This window comes from Glycine max, chromosome 10 (genome assembly GCF_000004515.6).
Source record: "Glycine max cultivar Williams 82 chromosome 10, Glycine_max_v4.0, whole genome shotgun sequence".
Classification (NCBI taxonomy): Eukaryota; Viridiplantae; Streptophyta; class Magnoliopsida; order Fabales; family Fabaceae; genus Glycine; species Glycine max.
In genome coordinates, this window is record NC_038246.2 from 5260461 (window position 1) to 5282763 (window position 22303).

At 30.8% G+C, this 22303-nt stretch overlaps 3 protein-coding genes across 4 annotated transcripts; 2 read left to right on the forward strand and 1 right to left on the reverse strand.

Annotated features, from left to right (window-relative positions):
- The first annotated feature begins 1451 nt into the window (after positions 1–1451).
- LOC100777720 (uncharacterized) lies at positions 1452–7450 on the forward strand. 2 transcript variants are annotated; one of them, XM_006588733.3, is made up of 9 exons: positions 1452–1668; positions 3397–3455; positions 3789–3882; positions 4412–4464; positions 4694–4784; positions 5264–5886; positions 6543–6767; positions 6839–6892; positions 7087–7450. In XM_006588733.3, exons 2-9 carry the CDS (start codon positions 3405–3407, stop codon positions 7288–7290), a joined length of 1395 nt encoding a protein of 464 aa, XP_006588796.1. In that variant the 5' UTR covers positions 1452–1668; positions 3397–3404; the 3' UTR covers positions 7291–7450. The 2 variants fall into 2 exon arrangements, with proteins under 2 accessions (XP_006588796.1, XP_014618492.1); XM_014763006.2 differs by lacking the exon at positions 3789–3882 and having other exon boundaries at positions 1516–1668.
- A 4462-nt stretch (positions 7451–11912) lies between these two features.
- Positions 11913–12290, forward strand: LOC102662255 (indole-3-acetic acid-induced protein ARG7). Its single transcript, XM_006589768.1, has one exon. The coding sequence runs from the start codon at positions 11913–11915 to the stop codon at positions 12288–12290; it is 378 nt and encodes a 125-aa protein (XP_006589831.1).
- Positions 12291–17657: 5367 nt separating this feature from the next.
- On the reverse strand, positions 17658–21554 carry LOC100780391 (adenosine kinase 2-like). Its single transcript, NM_001253260.2, is given in 12 exon segments — positions 17658–18114; positions 18281–18464; positions 18558–18624; positions 18703–18773; positions 18850–18947; positions 19041–19117; positions 19283–19350; positions 19458–19559; positions 19645–19676; positions 19831–19877; positions 21119–21172; positions 21383–21554. Coding segments are annotated over 12 exon segments (1026 nt in total). The 5' UTR covers positions 21466–21554; the 3' UTR covers positions 17658–17971.
- Between the last annotated feature and the right edge of the window lie 749 nt (positions 21555–22303).

Genomic DNA, 22303 nt, shown 5'->3' on the forward strand with positions numbered 1-22303 from the left:
GAGATTTCAACCCAACCAGTCTTAAAAAACCCTTAAACTGGAGTTCTGGTAACCAAAATGATGTAAACCTATTTGCACAGGGGTTGAGAATGGATCTTCAAAGGTTTTTCTTTCTATTTTTTTTTATTTGTATGAAATTTAGAAAATAGAATGAATAAGGAGAATGAAGAAAGTGGTTGGAAGAATCACTCATTTGAAATTGGTGTCAAACACAAGGTGGTGTTCCTTGATAAACCAATTTTTTGAATCACTCAAGTAACTAAGGAGATTCACTCTCACACTTTAGAAGGTGATTAAAACTCAATTTAAGGTCTATTTTTTTTTATTAGAAAATGTGCAGCATATACATAGGAATAACATCAAGTTGGTTACACAAGTGAGAAGATGAAATGATCACCAATAACAACAATTGATGGTGTCATTAAACCTAATTAAAACTAGAATTAATAACAACAATTGATAGTGTCATTATACCTAATTAAAACTAGAATTAAGACACAAAAGCATATGAAAAATTGTGCAACTCCTTGGTCAGCCAAAAAACAACCACAATTCTAGAGTTTTCACCTTATCAAACCTTAATTTCTTTAAATTAAAACAAGTCCGTAGGTAGTGCAAATCCAAAGAGAATTGACAGTCATTTTAACACAAATTTGAGCCTTTATTTCAACTAACAAAATGCTAATAAAACCACTCAACAAAAGTGGCACCCTCTACTCTTCTTGGAACATGGTGCAATTGACAATCCAAAGCTTCTCCACTTGTAATGTGGGCTTAAATTCAAATAGCATGATTAACATTTGTTGAAGAGCTTCCTTAGTCTTATTTGTTCTAACCCTTGTCATAAGTTCTCAAAATCCTTCTAAAGGTTCCTTGCCTTGTCCTCATCATTCTCCTAACTCATATACTTAGTTGAGTATCAGATCCTTTTGTTTTACAAGTCTCCTTCTTGTCATCTTAACAAAAGTTATTCTTAAAGTCAACATGCGAAATTTGAAAAGTCACTTTAATCACTCTGACCTTATATGTAAAATTTGTTTTTTAGTTTTACCAAATAAACAAATCAAATGAGCTAATTATCTAACAACTTAACACCCTTTTGAAGAATAATTTATTTAATGATTATGATATATAAAATTTTCTTAAGCCAAAAATAACCACTCAAATGAATTAGTATTGAGTTGAGATTGACACACTGGTGTTCATGGGAAAAAAAAGTCACTAAAATTATTAAATTTAAAAACTGTGGGCAGCTAGTAGATTGGCACGAGAAAAACGCGAGGGACGGGTGAGTGACGGAACAAAAACGACGTCCCCTTAAGCACTACTACTAGGCACTAGCAAAGGCAAGTGGGGCTGTGGGAGAGTAACGGAGTTTGTGACAGACAGCGTTGAGACGTAACAGCGTCGCGAGTAAGAAATTCACCACAAGCAGAACCAGTGAATGTGGGACACGTGTCCGGTTCCGCAGACTCGAAACTCGAAACGCACAATTTGGATGACAACCCACGTCGGAAAAAATTAAAAAAAAACTCGGGATTCCGTCGAATAAATACACCTCTCCTTCCATCCCTCCGTTTTGTATCGCTTTTTGGCGGTTTTAGCCTTTTTCGGTTTCGAACATTCGGACGAATTTCTCTCTCTCTCTCTTCAATTCAACACTTGGAGGTTCGATCTTCGACCTAGCTCTCTCTGCTTTCTGCTGCATATTAGATCTTTATTTTCTATGTTCGTTTTTTTTTTTTTTACTTAATTCAATTCTCTCTTTCACTCTTTAATTTCTGAGCTTAGAGCATCCGTTTAGTTCGGGTCGATGAATGAACGAGATTCGGGTTTTCAATTTTTCGAACTTCATTTCTTAATCTCTATTTTCTCGGTTACTTCGCTCGCCTTGTCTTAAGTAGCTCACTCGATTTTACCGATAAAAAAAAATTAAGGAGAAAATTGTGGCCGAGAATAATTGGATTGCGTTTTTTTCTAGCGTACTACTATATTTTTAGTTATTCTTTCTTTGGCTTGTAATGAGAACCTTAATTTTGATTTTATTTATTCATTTGAGAAGGACTTAAATTAAATAGATAGTTTGTTTCAGTCGTGCTGCATGTAATACTGTTGATTGAAAGCTTCGAGATTTTTCATCACGCACTCTACTCAATCAACTAGACCCCCTTGACAGTTGTTCTTTTTTCTTTCTTTTTTTTTTGTATTTTAATTAATATAATTGTTTAATGGTATTGATTTAATTTAGAATGAGCAGCAATGGTCGGGATAATTTTGGTCACTTTGGTTGAGTGTGTTCTTTAGAGCCAAAGAAGGTTATGAGTGGAATTAATTAGAGAGGGAATCTTTTGAGGCTGGATGTGGTTCTGGTCCTGGTTCTGGCAGCGGTATGGTCTCTGTGAATTGAGCGATGTTTGGATTTTAAATGAGCTTTGTGTCAATGGGAGTGTTTTGTGGCCTCTGTATGCTGTTTGCCCTTTTGGGGATGTACAGAAGGGTTGAAGAGCTTTGTAGTGTTTTGTTTTGTTTATGGATTTTATTTTTTTCTTCCTTTTGTTTCTCTCTTAGAGGACATTTGGCTCCCAACTTGTTTACTGTTCCCTCACTCCTTTCTTATAATAGCATTTGTTCTGAATTTTGACAATCATGTATTTGAAATCCATTGGTTTTAATTGTGACATACCGATAGAAAAAACAATGACTAGAAACTTGAATAATCAGAGATGTGGAAGTTATAATTGGGAAATCAAGTCAAGAGGGCTTTGGGGAATTATTATAGATGAAAAATAGATGAATGTTTTGGTTTGGCTATTGTTTATATGCTTTTGGTAATATGCATTCTTGATTTGAATAAATGAGAGTACAATATTGCTTATGGACTTGATTTTCTGCATGAATGCATTAATATGAAATTAGTATAATTCAAGTATTGTGCCCAAGAGACACTATATTTCTGAGTTTGAACCTACACATGCTTCCAAAAACTCTTATTGGATTGGATTGATGACATAAATATTCATTTGGCGTTTCGTTTATGTTTACATAAGCAGTTGTGCTGTTGACATACTGCTTGTTCTTTCCATGTTGAAGCTTTACAGTTTCAACATGGACAAAACTTAGGTGTAGTGCAAATGTGCAATTGGTGCTTTTGGTGTTTTTTGACTTTTTTCCAAAATCAAAACTGGAGTTTTTCACCATGGTAACATGCACTGACCTCTATTTTGCAAGTTACTGAGGTAAAACTCCAATGTTGATTGGAGAACAATACTAAAAGCACCTATGGTACTGTACCTTAATTTTGCCTTTCCAATAATATTTTACAAGTGTAGATCACATGTATATATGTGGATATAAATGAGAATAAAATGATTAAGTTGATGCACATTGAAATTGTAGGACATGAGATGGATCGGGAAGAATATTTGGGGAAGTGTTCCAATATGAAATGCCAAAGAGTAAGATTTTTGCCATTGTTGTTATGCCTTTAAGCACAGATATTTTAAGTTTTAATCTATCATGTTACTTCACAATTCACATTCTTTTTAGTAAGTGTTAGACAACTGTACCTTTGATTGGAAGGTTTTCTTGATCTACAGTATACTTGGTCTTGACAAGCTTAATCTTTTGACAGAACCATTTTAAAGCTATTTATGTGTGAACACTTGTGTGGATTTATGGCATTGTTTCATAATTCTCTTCTTTACTATTGAAATAAATGAATTAGAAATATGGTTTTGCCTAAAACCTATCACTTATGACATCTCTGTTCTAAATTTCCCTTGGTTTAGGTGGATGAATCATATGTACATGCTCTTCAAGATGAAGTAATGGAAGTTGAGCATTTGCTTGCAGAACCTAGAAATGATCATGCTTCCCTGGATGGTATATTACCCTTTAATGAGGAGAATATAGGGAAATGCTATGATACTGAAAATCTATCGTGTGGATTTGAATTTGGTTTGAAATCAAGTAGTGGTATTTCTCAAATGAATTAAAGCCGTTCTTTCTGATTCTATTGCTTGAAATCCATAAATTAGGAAATAACATTTTACTTTGACCATTGGCAAGAAGCTGTGGTTTTGGGTTTGCATTTTGTTGCTGAAAAACTGGAATAAATGAAGTAAAATGATGAGGTGAAAGAATGAAGATTGAAAGGAGAAGCAAGCTGTATAAGAACTTGAATATTGTTGACAGAGATTGCTTAGAAGTCTAGAATTGATATTGCATTTTCAAAGATATTAAATAAAACTTTTTTATATTTGAGATATTATCTTGGATTAGATAAATTTTAATGGTTGATAAAGCTGTATTGTTGTCTTATTATATTCAGAGCACAACAATACTTTTTGCGTTCAAACTTTGGTCATTATATTGATGTTATATTTAATACTAGTGTGTTTACATTCATCAGGTAGTTTGGATTCTCATACAACTTTGAATGGAAAGGATGATTTGGAACTGGAGGTATTTGTCTACACTCTGTTATTGTTGGGGTTATAGTGAAGCTAGTAATTCATATATTTTTATATTTATACTGTTTGTTATTGATTATTTGACTGCTTGAGTCTATTTATCTTCTCAGGTTTTATATCACCTCATCTAATGTCAATTGCATAACATTGCTAGTTACTTAACTGCTACATTGTTTATGGTCTTATTTTGTTGGTCTGAAAATTATCTTTAATTTTGTTAGGCCCTTGATGGATTGCTGGATGATGTTGAAATCAATGATCTTGAAGGAACTGTTGGTTTCCCTGGTGGTACATGTGAAGAATATTTTTTGGGTAAATTATTAGCTGTTCTTAGTGATGTAATATAAAACAATTCATGTCTTCCCCTTACAAATTATGCTTTTTAGATAATTGGTTCATTACATTATATGATAGTCTGTATGATTAAATGATATAGGTTCAAAATTGATCCTTTGCTGCTATTTTTGTAACAAAAAGTTGGTTGTTAACACAAGGTAGGCCTGTGCATTGTCTATTCTTCAAGCCCAAAGGTTCCTTGACAATTGACAACTATAAAGATGTAATATTTCTGCTATGATGTTTTGATAGAAAGAGAGAAAAAAAAATTCATGTTTTTTAACCTAACAGCTGAGTTTTTGACATAGTTGGTTCATGACAATTGACAACTATAAAGATGTAATATTTCTGCTATGATGTTTTGGTAGAAAGAAAGAAAAAAATTAGTTTCTGCTTCCTCTTTTTTGGTACTCCTTTCTGTTTTGCTTATTGAAAATTATTTTTGCATTCTACAGATTTTGGATTTGCTGACAAATTTGAGGAGGTACTAGGCTCTGGTCCTTTTGTAGGTTCACTCTTGCAAAACTCAAGTTCTGAAAGTCATTCTTCCGGATTAAGCGGAAGTAGCATTGTTGATGGGGTATTAGAATCAACAGAAGTACCTATTGCACAATCTGAATGCAAAAATGATTCTCTAGATGAGACAATAACCTATGAATCACATGGTGCCTTCAGGAACAATCCAAGTCAACCATCAAAAGTAAATTGCAGATACAACATTTCACTTGATATACAACATCTGCAAGATTTGGATAACAACCGTCATTTAGCTGGTGGTATATTGACTTGTAAGAAGGAAAAGGGTCCTGTTGAAAAAGGCCAACCTGCTGCACTTAGAGAGAAGAGATTCCGAAAGCCTACTCAGAGGTACATTGAAGAATTTTCAAATTCAAGGTCAAAGGAAAAGGCACCAACTGCTGGTACAAAAACTAAATATTTAAGTGACTCATCATGTGATGATGTACTTCATATAAGAATTAAAGCATTCAAAAAGAGTCCAAGTGAAAAGTCTAGTATTGAAAATAGAGATGTGATGCTTCCTGAGTTGCAAGTTCACAAAGGGCGTCCGAAGAAAGAGGTACTGTTTTCATTAGAGGCATTTTATTCCTTTCTGTAAGAAAGTTATAATTCTATCATCTATGTACTATTATTTATAATCTGTTTTCATGTACATTCTATATCTTCTGGTTTTGGATACTTATGCTTGAGCTTGAATATCAATATTTGATGATTATGTGACCTATTTATAAATTTTATTTCTCACCTTGTATTATTTGTTAAATTTAGTCCACCTACTCTTAATGAATTGAAGTGTGATGTTTGATTCAGCTTACATGCTAATTGATATGAATGAGTTTCATCATGCTTCCCTCTTGTCTTGGCTCTGAGGGAGTGGTGCTTGCTTTCTTTGTACACTTTTTCAAATGCAGGATCATTTATAACCTAGAACAGTCATAAATTTATATTCTTTTATTTCTAAAGCATGATATTCATGTACAGTTCATTTGTGCTAAGTTAAGGTCCATAACTGTTTCTGTGACTGGGCTTTCGAAACAGAATTGTTCTGTGGCTGAGATTTGGTGTTTATGTTATCTACGAGATTTCCCTTGTGTTAGTTGGAAAATTGTAAATTTAGAGACGATAACTGCACATTGATTTACTTGCCTAATACTGTTGGCTATGGTCTGCAGATTTAAATTATTCTCCATTTAACAAGACATATTTCTTTTCTAGAAACTTGAGTATGACAACGAGTCATTTCCCTTGGAATCTGAGGATGAATGGTTGACATCAAAAAGATCTAGAAGGAAAGATCGAAGAAAGCATCAGAAGATGTGGACTCTCCCTGAAGTGTTGAAGTTGGTTGAAGGCATATCTGAATATGGAGTTGGTCGATGGACTGACATAAAGAGGTTTCTGTTTTCTTCTACAAGCTACCGAACTCCCATAGATCTCAGAGTACTTCCCAAAGCTTTACTCATTCAGTTGCACCTTCTTCCAAACCTGTTTTCTAAATGTGATTTCTGCAGGACAAGTGGCGAAACCTTTTGAGAGCCAGTTCTGCACAGAAAAGCACGAGAGAGGTTAGCTTTCTTTTTTTCCTTTTCGGAAACTTTGTTCATTGATGTTCCTGTACTTTATGTAATTTCCGACCTTAAGTGATATGATACTTAAATGAAGTTTTTTTTTTTCTTTTTAAAATATGCTATCTCTACTCTAGCATGATTTAGTTTGGGGAACGGAGATAATAATGTAAATGATCATGTGGTGATTGCAGGCTGAACAAAATGACGAGCTTGCCCTGCGTCCCTTGCCATTTAATGTGGTACATCGTGTGCAAGAATTGGCTAAAATTCACCCATACCCAAGGGAACGTGGATCAAAGAAGTTGCGTGTTAGCCAAGCTGGCTCTTCTGTCATTGCTAAAGATTCTCCTCCCCTTAGTCTTAGCAAAAGAAATGTACGTAGGAAGTTTACTTAGAAGTCCATATGGAAAACAGTCCATGGAAATCTATAGTCAAAAGAATCTTGTTGAAATTTAGGTAATCACATTCGCACAATTTTATACTGTGAAGTAATTTTATGTTTACAAAGGCACAGAAATTTTGAATTGTAATTATGAGGAATCATTAGTTGTCCTACAATAGTTTGCCATGCTTAATGCCTAATACTTTTATAGTATGATTTTATTAGTGCACTAATCTTGATGCCCGACTAACGTGTTAAGAGCTGTGTCTAACTCAATGTTACAAATGAATGAATGGTTGAATGAATGAAGGGAACTGATAATGCACTATGTATATAAGTTTTTCAAGATTCTTCAATCACTTTATTTTTTAATAAAAAGGAAATTGTATCTTTAATTTTTGGGGAGAGGAACCGGAAGCATCTAGGGGATGGGTCATTGAGTCACACATCCCATCCTACCCTAAGGCCCTTGATTGTGCTACGCTAGAGCCTGGAGCTCATGATGCTCATCATGATTGGGGTAAACAATGCTGTGTGCTTCATCTTGCAGCATTTTAGTGGCTGTGCTTTCTACAAAGAGTTATATTATTTATGCTTCTCTTTTTCATAATATTTTTTAGAATTAACTTTTCCCCACATCCTTTCATTACATTATCTTATAAGACATTTCTCTCTTTTCTCGTGTCTTGTCTCTTTTTTTTTTTTTATTGACAAATGTTAACAGTTAGTTTGTTAGTAAAAGAAATTAAACCTATAATTTTTTTTTTAATCATCCAATCAATCTGATAGCTCCTCTGGTGTCTTGTCTTGTATGAAAAGTAGTATAGAACCTCTTTTGATACGAGACTAATAGTGTTGATCGAGAGTTTTCCACTAAAAATGGTTTATAATAGAGAAGTTAAAAAAAATACTTTATGTCTTTTATCCAAACAGGCCCATTATGATCGTGGATTTCAGAGAGGCCCCAAGAGGTGAAAGTTAAACGTGATCTTTTTGTCTACTTGAAAAGCACTTGAATTTTGTAACAAAAACAAAACTGCCCAAGCATATTTGTGTTCAGCCGTCAAATGATCTAAAAAAAAATTAGGCCTTGAGAACTCTACCGACGATAAACTCCATTTTGAACTTGACGCGTTATTGGGCCAGGAACAAGTTTCCAAAAGAAGAAATAAGAGGAGTTTGCTTCCCCGAAGGAAGCATGGAGAGGTGTTAAATTAAGGGATAAGGGAAATGGGGCAGTTAGGGAGAAGTGGGAACAAAATGATAATGTGACAGCTCAAGATAACACAGGATTGCACGTGAAATGGAAGCAAAGCAAAGTGTGTCTAATCAAATAATTTAGATGCACAAAATAAAATGGCTGCGAACCACAGAAGAGTGTGTGTGAGTGCCTTGAGGTGTCACCAACTAATACCATTTCCTCTCTTTTAAGAGTTATGACACATAATATCCTCACCCACCCGTGAGCCCCCTGGCCCAAACCTCATCTGCACCACTTCCTTTCCTTGTTCCCTCCCTCCCTCTCTCTCAACTCAACATTACAATTGCATTATTCTTATATGTTACTTTAACCAAAATCTAAGTCTTGTAGCATTACTTATGTATAATGTGAGTCGTTAATCTCAGTCATACTAAAATGAGTCAAAAGGAATCCATCAACAGTGATTAATTAGATTTTTTAAGGGAAATTAACTTTTAATAATAAAAAAACACACATATATATAATGTGGCATAGTCTGTTTTCTGAAATTGTTCCTTCATTTTCAACAAATTATGAACTAAATCTATCACATTGATTCAATCAATATAATTTTACGACTTTGGAAACTTTTACGAAAAAAAGAGTGTGTGTGTTTGTGTTCATTGTTCAATCAGTCTCCGTTTATTTTGACCAAGTTAACTGTCAGAAGGTACATAGTATAGATACGGATACCCAGTTAGTGTATGTATGTACGTGATTCATCACTTTTTATATTATTATAAGACTCTATGTTTTAAAAAAGAATCGGGTATTTGAATTTAATACAACGTACACGGGATTATTGGAAAAGTCTTGTGTTTGGATATATGTTATCTGATAAACCACGTCGGTTATAACTGTTGAAAGCATGTCCCATATACGTTCAAAATTATTATCAAGCATGGGAATCAATTGAAGTGGGATTGTTCCAGCTCAACAGAGATTAAATAGTTGGAGGAAGAGCTTTATTGTCATAATGATCGTCCTCAACTCGAACAATATTACTTCAAGTGAAGGATACCAAAAGAAAAAACACGTTCAAAATTCTGTAACTATGAGTTTGACTGCCTCTGCCCGTGGCATGATTAGAGGTCTGTCTATATGAGAATTTGGACCAATGACATGCAGAAGGAATTTATTTGATTGCATTTTCTATAGTATGAAATGAAATAAATGGAGTTTAATTTCCAGAACATATTATTGACTAATTTCTTAAGATCCTTGAATGGCTTTTATTAAATCATTCAGCTTTTTTGTCTCATACGAAAAACTGTTGGCAGTTTACTGCAAATAATCATGTGTGAAACTGAGCGTGCTGTTCTTTTCAAACCAACCAAGCACAACCGACATTTGTCTTAAAGGGGATGAATCAATGTGCTGGCTCTCAATCATCTCTCTGAGCAACTGTGTAAGACAATAACAGACCCAGAAAAAAAGGTGAACCTCTAACACTGTCTTCTACACCTCTTTCACTAAAAATTGCTCAATTATTCTAACAATTAAGACCCTTTTAATTTCACAATTGCACAACAAAAACTTGGACCTCAAAAAGTATACTCCAATCTTTTCTTAGCTAAAAGATAGTTAATTATTGGTACAGATTATTTGTTTGTGTGCTTTGTTTTTCCTTCACTAGAATATTGTGTTAGATGTACTAATTCTTAGGCAATACTATATAGTGTTACATTGATGATATATTATTCATAAAATGAAGCCAATTAATTTTTAAGCAATACTATTACTGGTTAAGTTTTCTAAAGATCCGTTATGAGGAAACATAGTAAGGGGAATCAAATCAAAGATGTCACATCTACATGTGGTCAAAGTTTTCAGTGTGAAGAGCTGTGAGTTCCATTCTCCACTCTGCAACCAAAGATATTTGATATTTTCCTTCCATCCCTTTTGCAATACGTAGCCCATTTCCTGTGCTCCTGTGAGCTATGGAGGGAACAGTGAAACTTATCCCAAATCCATTTGTAGCAGCATGTAGCAACTAGCTAGGAAAGTTTATATGTCTTGTTTTGTACGGATAGTACCCTCTTTTAGTTCTTAGAAAAAAGAAAAACAATGCTTTAGCCAACATGCACAAATTTAAGATAATTTAAGATATGTAAGTAGTGAGCTAAGACAAATCCAAATGGGAATAATATATTCACATTCTAACAAGGAAAAAGCACTGAAAATTGATAGAGACATTAGCATTAATGCATTATTATTCATAAAAAGTGGCTGATTAATTACAAGTTTACAACTTAGCTCATCTCCCACAATGTAAAAGATTAGTATTAAATCGTTGATAACCACATAACTCCACTTCCTGAGCAGATCTCAAATCCATAATCACCAGTATGCACACAATCACATTATTATCATATATATTTTGATCCACTTTGTGGCACTAAATCAATTGTATTGTGGACTTTAAAATACTTGACTGTACAACATTTTTTTCAACGATTGCAATTCAAAAAAGTTGAAGCTAGCCCTTCTCTGAATATAAAGAAAGTGCCTGTATCTTTTATCCATACCTATGTATTAGAAATAAGTGGGCTTGCACTTTGTCCAAGAAACTTATCCCACCCCCTTTTGCATATCTTATCTTTGTGGGGTCTTTAAATATATAACATTGAGGAGAACTTGGAAGTTGGGAATGAAACAGTGATTAAGCACCACCCCTTGGAGAATTGCAGAGAAGGACAGAGCCCTTACTTCCTAGGATTGATGTTAATTAATCAGCCATATATATGAATGATATTATATATATATATATATATATATATATATATATATATATATATATGGATTTGTTAATATATACGCTTTTATTTTTTTCTTTTATAAGTACGTTAACAAGTTATAATTAAAAATAATCTTAAAATATATTAATGATATAACTTCGTAACATACTTATTAAAAAATATAGGAATGTACACGTTAATAAATACTAATGAGATTTTTTAACATATACACCCTTATATGCGTTAACATATATATATATATATATATATATATATATATATATATATATATATATATATATATATATATTATCTTAAAATCATTGCCAATTGCCATGCATGTTCGTACAGTTTCGTATCAGAGATATATACAATAATATTACTCTAGCCAACAAAGTCAGCAACTATCATTCAATAACTGGCACATTTGAATAATACTACATATATATAAATGCTGATCCCCATAATTAAATTAGTAGCAAATAGCATAGGCTACCAATCATGTCAACCATTTAATGCTCCAGACCATAGGTTCTTGCCATGCCACAATTATATATACCTTATCACTTTCGATCTCAAGTACTCACTGCACTTTTAATCCTATTCATCTCTTTCTTTTTCACTCTCTCTATCTCTCTCTCTCTCTTGCAAGTAACTATGAAGTCAAGATTTCTTAGAGGGTGCCTTAACAAGTGCAAGAAAATGTGCCTTAACAAGTGCATATCTTGTGAGGACTGTTGTGAATGGGCTTTGTGGTCTTCTTCTAATTTTCATGAAGCTTGCTCCAACAATATTCCAAGTGATGTTCCAAAGGGTCATTTGGTTGTGTATGTGGGAGAGAACCACAAGAGATATGTGATCAAGGTTGCATTGCTCCACCATCCACTCTTCAGGGCCTTGTTGGATCAAGCTCAGGAAGAGTATGATTTCATTGCTGATTCAAAACTATGCATTCCTTGTGATGAACACCTCTTCCTTAGTGTACTTCGATGTGCTAGCTCCCCACAGAACCAACGAGTGTGTCTTTGTCTTTGAGGAATTTCACTTTTGGAACATTCTTTTCGTTTCTTTCCTTGCTGTTGAAATTCTTAATTAGTTCTAAGTTCTAACTATATATGCTGATATATATGTAGCCATCCATAAATATATAATTAATACTATGTTGTAAGTAGGTTGAGGCATAATTAAGTGTCATTAGCGCACTGATGTAATTCATCAATTCAAGAAGAGAGAGGATTCTAGCCCTTAGCATAACGTTTTCAACCAGTCCTTATATATAACGAACACTACAACTTATAAAGTTTTCACTGAAGTAGTAAAATTAAGTTTTTCCTATAAAATAAAATCAACTCATATACACTTCAATTGCTGATAAAAAAAAACTCATACACTTCAATTTTTATAGAATCTTCTAAAAGTTTATTTTAACTTATAAATAAATTTTAACTTGGGAATTAAGTTTGATTTATATATTTTTGTTATTTACTTTCTTCTATTATAAATATTTATGAATGAGTGTATATTCAAACATGTCCTTATCTATTTTGTTGCTTTAAATACAAGCACGAGATTAGAGTTGGTAAATTGGGCAAACGCAAAACCAGCTTTCGAACACGTTACTAAAATAGTGCTAAAGAACCAGCAAAATTAGTGCTTTAATAATGACTAGGTATGGCACATTTAAGAGTGGAGAAGTCAGAGAAGGCATGTAATGTAAACAGTGTCTCTTTCCCCTGTCTCATTTTTTTTCTCTTTTTAATTTAAAAATAAGACAGTAATAAGGAAAATAAATAAATAAAATAAAAGGCAGTAAAAATTAGGTTAAAATACACTTGTAATGTAAAAGATTATATTTAATTTAGTTATTGATATTTTAAAAGGTTCAATTTAATCATTCATATTTTCAAAGTGAGTCAAAATAGCTATTTCAAAATAATGATTTTTTTTTTAAAATTTTGGATCACTATTTTGAACTTTGCTGTGACACTTCAAGATGTAAAAAATTTCTTATCAAACTCACGTATATGAAAGGCCATAAACATAATAAAGATCATGTAAAAAGTGAATCAGGGAACAAAAAAAAAATGAAAATCTAGTAATAAATTCTTTTCTAATTCCTCTTGAAACTCATTTTTGATGTGATTTTTATTATATTTGACTCCTTTTTAATTTGAACATTTATTGTATTTCATAATTTTCATATAAGTAAATCAGACAAAGATAAGTTTCACGTGCGTTTCAAATTAGTAAAAAAAAAAACTCAAAATTGCATCCAAAATTAAAAATGATGATTGTTTTGGAAGGACCATTTCAACTCACATTAAATATACAAAAGATTAAATTAAACTCTTTAAAACATATAGAATCAAATTAAATATAACTAAAAATAATGTATATGTGGATGGCCTTGATATTTATAAGAAGGATAAATGAATGCTTTTAGGGCGGTTCCCATTCCCTTCTCTTTTTTAACTTTTTAGCCTCTATTTGCTTGCAGAGAAATAGGAAGGACGGGAAAGGATGATTTTTTTTTAGGGAGAAAGAGGGAAAATAATATGATACTTGTATTATTTTTTATTTATTTATATTCATCTCTCTTCTCATCTCTTATCTATTTCTCTTCAACTTATAAAAAAAGGTTTATTTCTCTTTAATCAAATATATTTAATTTACAATTTATTTCTCACCTAATTTCATTCACATTTTTTATTTTCATCTATCTTTTTTCTCTTTACCAAACAAAGCATAAATGCTATACATTTGAAGTGAGTATTAATTTTTCTCTTTTAATTTAAGAAAATTGTTATAAAATTCAATAATCTAATCATATATAATATTATTTTATTAGATGACATTGTAAAGAAAATACACTTTCAATGCATATTTTTTCTAAAAAATTTAAGCTAAAATATAATTTTTTTTAAAATTGTAATTTTAGTGCTCATATTTAAAAAAAAGGCTTAATTACTCATTTGATCCTTATAATTTCATTATTTATACTTTTTAGTTTTAAAGTCGTTCTTTTAGCCTTATAGTTTACATTTTAATTCTCTTTTAGTCTATGTAATTTGAAAGTAACTTTTTTAGTCTTTAAAATTTACATTTTAATTCTCTTTTAGTCATTACCATCCAAATATGAATAACATTATCAATTACAATTAACTACAAAAATATTAGCTAGTAATTCGTAACTAATTTATTGTAATATAATTTGTAATAAAAAAATAGATGATAATTTATAATTAATTTGTAATTAATTATTTTTATATATATTTTGTGTATTAAGGACTAAAAGGTAATTAAAATATAAATTATAGGAACTAAAAAAATCACTTTCAAACTATAGAAACTAAAAGAGAATTAAAATACAAACTATAAAGACTAAAAAGACTACTTTTAAACTATAGGACTAAAAGATAATTAAAACATAAATTATAGGGACTAAAAAAATCACCTTCAAAATATAGGAACTAAAAAATATAAATAATAAAATTATAATTATAGAGACTAAATGAATAACTTAACCTTAAAAAATAGTAATTTTCGTTCAATTCTCATTTTTTATGTTTTATTTTAGTCAAATTCAACTTTGGACCTAATATATTCTTTTAAAGTATGATGAAAAAATAGTTAATTAAAATATAAAAAATAAAAAATAAACATGCAAAATTAAAGATTATACTTGCATATTTTCTATTTTTAAAATATGATGAAAAAAATTGTGAGATTAATGTTACTAACTTTTTTATTATTGTTTATTATTAAAATAATTATTATAAAAAATAACAAGAGAGTGAAAAAAGTAGAGTTGAACCTCTTTAATATCCAAGTAAATATATAACTCAATATTAAATTAATTGTCCGAGTAAATAATACCTTTCTTCTCCCAAAAGTCTTTTTCTATCATACAAAAAATTGTTGCTAGGCAATTATTTCATCCCTCAAACATAAAATATAATGTTCCAGAACATCCTCATCAATTGTATCTAGATTGCTATTGGGCTGACATTTTTCTTAAGAAAAAAAAACTCTTTAGCATCGCTAAATATTCGTAACCAACTATAAGTTTATGGAATAATTCAATCAACTAAACCAATCAAAACAAATGCTGAATATATTATAATATATAGACGAATGATTGGATCTTCAAGCAAATGTTTTTCTTGAGGCTAGAGCATGACACATTATTATGTTATTATCGCATCTGCCATGTGACATTTTTTATACATGCCATGCCATGTGACATATGTGCAACTATCAAAATGAACCCAATCTAAATAGAGTATGAAACAGTACTTCAAATTTACTTACTCAATTAATAAAAAAAGTTAAAAATATATTTTAGATGTCTAATAAATGATGAATTTTTATTTTAAATTTTTATATTAAATCTTTAATATTTTAAAAATTTTATTTTAAATTTTTATCATCAGTAATGACACTTATGAATGAATTTTTTTTTAACATAATTAGTGGTCATCATTACTTAATTCACGGAAAGGATTTAATTTTTTATATATATATATCAAAGATTAAATATATTGTAAAAATTTATTAAAGACCTAAAATAAAAAATGGTCATTTATCAAATATGTAAAATATATTTAAGAAAAAAATTACTTACCGAATAATATTAAATTCAAAATTAAAGAGATCAATAAGACAATATGCATCCCAATAGGAAAGGCATGGGAGATTCATTTGTGTCTTTAGCTTGTCCGATGTTGTGGTAACGGATACACTGTAGTAGCTTTGAGCACTTCACTCGATCCGAGTATATTTAAGCTCAACTAGAATTTTAAAATTCTAGTCAATTCAAGATAGTCAATAACCTCAACCTAGTTGACAAAAAAATTTAAGAATATATTTATTTATTAAAAAATTATATGTGATTAACTTATTAAACTCTTTAATATTATGATAAATCAAAAGACTGTAGATGTTGTTATATCATCAGTTAATAATGTTATTTAACAATAAAGATTAAAGTTTTAAAAAAATTACTAGAGGCTAAAATATAAACTTAAAAAGTCTTTAAAAAAAACAAAATAAAAACACTCTATTATAGGGAATTTAAGTTAAATATTTATTTAAATTAAAATACACAATGAATAAATGAAAAAGAAAGTAAATGAAATAAGAGAAGTCGCAATCTTCGGAACATCTATTGAAATACAGATTTAAATTTAAAATTAGACTCATTTGAATAAATATTGAAATAGGGATTTAAATTTTAAATTAGACTCATTTGAATAAATGAAATAAGGAAAGTTTTATTTTCTTTTATTTTGAAGTCAAGTCTAAACTTATGCTCGATTTAGTAAAGATGAAAGAAATTGAGCACATAAAAATATAAAAAATATTTAAATTAAAGATAAAAGGTATGACATCCCCGCTGATTTTTGAACTTTTCCCTCCTCTGTTTTATTTCTACTTAATCAGACGGAGGTGTTTAGATTGTTCTATGCAAACTATGATTTAGTAAAAAAGATAAGTAACTTTTAATCTGTTAATCCCTTCTACTCAAACTACAATCTAGAATTCAAAATTATCTTTTAAACACTGCTCAACTAGAATTTTATCCAAATATTATGAGAAACCATTAACCATCTTTTCAGTTCTCTAAAATTACTATATTGCCATGGAAAATGCTAGTTGTTACAAAAATGTTTTCGTAAAACAATATAGGAAGGAGTTGATTGATTATTTTTTTCAAATTATATTGTTCCTTGAATACTGTTGTTGTAATCATATACATACTATTGACATGTATACGTTCCTACAATTAATGCGTGAAAGCTTTGGTACACAATAGCAATCCTCTATAGTCATATTAGTTCTTTAAAAAAAAGTTATTAAAATAGTTTTTCAAAAGTTTAAATAATCATATTAAACTTCTAAATTTGTAAGCAAATGTCTTTAAAAATTTGAACTTGTCACCTGATTAACCCCTAAAAAATTTAAATATCATCATATGTTTCTTACAAGGTAGAAATAGTAACAATCAATGTTAGAAGGAGTAATTAAAGACAAGATCTTTGAAAGATTCAAATAATCATAGAACTTATAAGAAAATTTTTATATATAATACAAAAATAATTTGAAAACCAAACTTTTGAAATAACTATGATGATAATGCATGCAACTTCAGAGAAATAAATTAAGAGATTTCTTAAACTCAATCTACACTTTCCAACCTACAATTAAAAAATTGCAATCTATAATCCAAATACTCAAATCAACTCAATTGGTTCACATATTAATGATACTGGAGTCTCTCTTCCTAATAGGCGACGGTTGCTATGGTTCCTCGAGACTGAGTAAGCATAATTACGAAATACGAATATGTTTTTTAGTACTATCTAAGAAAACAAGTGATGTTAGGAAAAAGAAGACAGGATAAACAGATAACAGAGATTCAGGTGCCCTGTTAGGGGTACAAATACAACATAAACTGTAACCAAAAAGGAGAAAGGAAAAAAAAATGAAAAAGAAAAAAGATCACGAACAGCAATATGAGAATTGATGCCTGATCGGACTTCAAATATATGAACTTATTCAAGTTTTATCTCTTTTCCTGCAACTTTTTCACGTTGTTTTCCCTAGACGGGGGATTAAAAAACCCCACACCAGTTAGAGTGTGGCTGTTAAAATTCTTCTCAATGATAAAAAATAATAATAATAATTCATAACAGTAACAGAAAAGGAGAAATCACTTAATGAAAATCAGGCTTCTCTGGGTATGTGCAGCCAGGCCTTTGGATGATAACATTGGCTGCATAACACCCAGCTCTCACACATTCTTCAATGGGCTTCTGCTTAACCAATTGCGAAAGAAATCCTCCCACAAAAGCATCTCCTGCAAAAACAAAAGAATATAAGTATATAACATTAATTTTTTAAGTTTCCACACACATTTAAAAGAGACAAAATTGGAATCGAGCTTGTCACTATCATCAAAATGTAATAAATTGGCCATAAACTTAACTGTACATATTTAAATATTAAAAACAATAGGTTTATACCTGCTCCATTTGTATCAATTAATTTCTCTTTAGGTAATAGTATCACAGGATACAATTTTACTTTTCCATCCTCCGTGACACAAACAGGATCTGCACCTTGGGTGATAACAGTAATCCTTTTATGTTTTTCTGATGCTTTTGGCAATTGAGAAATCTTTAAAGCTATTTCTTCAACATTATCAGTCTGTTCAATAGGACAATAAGAAAAGAGTCAAAATACACAAATTAAAACTTAAACCAAAACTGCAAGCCTTCAGATCTGTTAATTAATGATTACCTCCCAGCCTTGAGCTTTAGAAAATGTTCTTGCTTCAGTTTCATTTCCAAAAACATAATCCATATATCTGAATCCCAGAATGAACATTATTAAGATCAATATGTATAATTTTCTTTCTTCAAATTTAACAAAGAAGGATCCTTACGGCAGAACTTTGTCCAGTGCACCCTTAAAGAACTCACATATAAAGGGAGCAGAAAGGTTCATCATGAAGATCTGCATACAGAAATAGAATACTTAATCTCAAAAACTGCCAGTAAAACAGGAATGCCAAGTTCAAATCATATCTAACCTTGTTATTTGCAGCTGCATGTTCAGCAACCAATTGTATGGAATCAGGAGATACAGTGAGGAAAAAGCCAGAAATGTAGTAATACTTGGCCTTTTCAACTATTGAAAAAACAAACACACAATAACAAAATGTCAGTCATCTGGAATATTCAGGTATATGAGATAGAAACAGAACCAATATCAACAAGGTACCTAATGCCCAATTTTCCGGTCTCGTCAAATGCTCAGACTTGTAGCAATTTGCAGCTGATAAGTTGGCAACAAGGGACCTACATTTAGATGCAATCAAATAGAAGGCTTCAAATAATTGTCTTGCAATCAAGTATTATGTTAAGTTGAAGAAGTATACTATAAAAAAACAGCATAAAATATCATTATTATTGAGTTATATAATAAGTAGAATAAAACAATCAAGGAAAGCTTGATCGTCTGACCTTTCACCACCAACCACACAAACAGCACAAGTTCCTGTAGGTGTATTGTCGATTTCATAATAGTTAACCTGATTTTTGAATGAATAAAGTCAATTTCAGAAATGGTATTCTTAGGTCAGGCACAAAGTAGCTTATCACAAAGAAAGGAGGAGACAAATCACAAGATTAAACTTACCTTTACACCATCTAGTGTACATTTCTTCTTCATCTCCTCTCCAAATTTGTCCTTTCCTATGCAACCTATATAACTTGTGGCACCTGGTGCTTGAAGCATCCACTGTTATGAGTGAAGTGAAGACAAATGATTAGCTACACAAGTAACACAACTACTCCAGACTCAGCTTATAAAAGAAAGTGCATACCTGAGCAACCCTGATTGAATTCTGAGTAGCACCTGCCAAAAAGGAAATTATAGGAATCATCATTATGAAATGTGCATTTCCATCCCTTTCTTTTTTCCCCCTCTCTTTGTCAGCATTTTCATGATATTAATTAGTAAAGCAAGAATCTGTGACGTGAAATTCAATAATTCAGATCAAGTGTATTACCTCCAGCAATGTACTCCACATTAGGATTGTTAGCCAATTCTTCATACCTGAGATGATTATAGGATAATATGAACAAAAATATCATAAAAGAAAATATCCTGCTATTAAAATAGTAGCTCGAAAAGAATTTAGTGAGGAGAGAAAGCTAAAAATCTTTCCAGAACGAGGTCGAGTATCCAATTATTACATCAAGTTCTTAATTTACAAATTTTCTAAAAAAATATACACATCAAGTATTTAGTATAATAATTAACTAAAACTTGAGATTTTTCTTTTCCTTAACAACAGTCAAGCACAAAGCATAGGAAGAGAGCAAAGAGGATGAAAAGTGGGTATAACAGTTTCATACATCCCAAAGACAAGAATCACATAATATTATTATGTTTACGAAATTAAGAACATGCCACACTTACAGCACCAGAATAACAGTACGTTTAATAAAATCGTCAAACAACTAACACAAATTCCTTTATCTCATGTTTTTAAAAAATGAACATTGATACTTTATATTTGACTGGGAAAGGTAAAATAGTTCTAAATCTTCCAATAAGTCATTGATAAAAAAAATCTTCCAATAAGTTCCCCTAATTATTAAATGAAGAATGCATTTAATGCTTTTAGATTTCCAATATTACATAGATTTACTTTTCACATTCTATACTTTCTTTATAAAGAGAACTATTAAGATGCTGTACTACTATACAACATTTCTCTCTTTTTTCAAAAGCTACTAATTATTAAATGAAGAATGCATTTAATGCTTTTAGATTTCCAATATTACATAGATTTACCTTTCACATTCTATACTTTCTTTATAAAGAGAACTATTAAGATGCTGTACTACCATACAACATTTCTCTCTTTTTTCAAAAGCTACTATTTATTATTATTATTATTATTATTATTATTTTACAACATCATGAAAACATTCTTTTAATAAATATTAACTATTTTCCATATTTCAGGTTATACCGACACATGATAAAGTTTATGAATTAAAAAAAAGAAGTAAAAAGTACATGAATCAATAATAAATTTTAATGAAAGAATCTCTCGAACTCAGTGCACTTCAAAACAAGCCTGAATGCATAATAACTTTCTTACTTTACATTCGCTTTTTTTTTGTCCGTCTTTAACTTTTCTCCAGAAAAACCTGATCTAACTATTACAAGAGCTTTAAACTATGTTTTCATTTTCTATTTTTAAGAAAATTACTTATCTCATTCAAGCAACCAAAAAAAAAAAAAAAGAAACAAACACGAAGTTAGAGAAGAGAAAAAAATCTTACATAGGTTTGTGTTTATCCTCGGCGAGAATCGCATCGTTCAACTTGATACCGTATCTGCTCACAAAAATCCATAGCCATAAAACGTTAGATCTGATCCCTAACATCTCGTATTTTTTTCCAGATTCACAAATCAATCACGCAATAAACCTCATTCAACACTCTTCTTCATAGTTCTAAGCTCATAATAGTAATATATTCAACACATTATTATCAATAAATAAAAGAAAGAGAGAGAGAGAGAGAAATGTGAGATAGTGGTAATACTTTTGCAAGAAAGCGTCGTCGACGACGGCAGAGATGTCGAGGAGAGGGTTGCACATGCCGAGGAGAACGCCGTCCAACTCCATTGATGCGAGGAAGAAGGAAAACAGAGAGAAGAAAGTGTTAGGATTGGGTAAAGTGACAGTGAACGAATGAGAATGAGATGCAGATCTACACAAATAGTGAGCAAATGGCTTTCTTTTATAGGCGCTAATTTCACACTTTTGTTCGTTTTCGGGTTATACCCGGGCTTTATCGTATTGGTGGTTATTGGTATTACCACCTGTCAGATTCTTACGTTTCTGTGACTTTAATTACCATGTTTGGACTTAGTTAAATTCTTAGTATTTTTACAAAAAAAAACAAAATTTATAGAAACTTTGAGTTTAATTTTTTTACCAAGTTTTATATTACACTGGTGACAGTCACTGAGTTAAAGTATATTAGTTGACAAAGATTAATTTTCATGTGCTGTATAGTATAAAATAGTAAGAAATAGTAAGTTCATCTTAAAATATACGTTGATCTTAAGTTTAAAATATATTAAAACCCAAACCATTAACTATTTAAAAAACAAATTCATTTTTAAAATATTATATTTTTGTTAACAAGAAAGGCTTGGGAAAGAAAAACAAAAGGCTATAGTTTAAAAAGGGGCATTTTACTCCATGAATGAGGATCTTTTCATGTTAATAACTAAGATGCTACTATGTCATGTTGAAAACTAGAAAAAATAGAAAAGATTTAGAGTGCGTTTGGATATAGAATTTTAACTGAGGAAATAATTCATTAGAGAATTTGAATTTCTGTTTTTTTTGAAGAATTTAAAATTTTGGAATTTTAAAACAGAATTTTAAACAACTAAAAATCTGGAATTTCAATTTCCTTCTAAAAGGTAAGAAATTGAAATTCTCTTCTTTCGGT

Coding starts and splice junctions, on each gene's coding strand:
- LOC100777720 (XM_006588733.3), top strand. CDS start 3,405: ATGGATCGGGAAGAATATTTGGGGAAGTGTTCCAATATGAAATGCCAA. Junction 3,456..3,788: donor CCAATATGAAATGCCAAAGA/GTAAGATTTTTG, acceptor CCCTTGGTTTAG/GTGGATGAATCATATGTACA. Junction 3,883..4,411: donor TGATCATGCTTCCCTGGATG/GTATATTACCCT, acceptor TACATTCATCAG/GTAGTTTGGATTCTCATACA.
- LOC102662255 (XM_006589768.1), top strand. CDS start 11,913: ATGAAGTCAAGATTTCTTAGAGGGTGCCTTAACAAGTGCAAGAAAATG.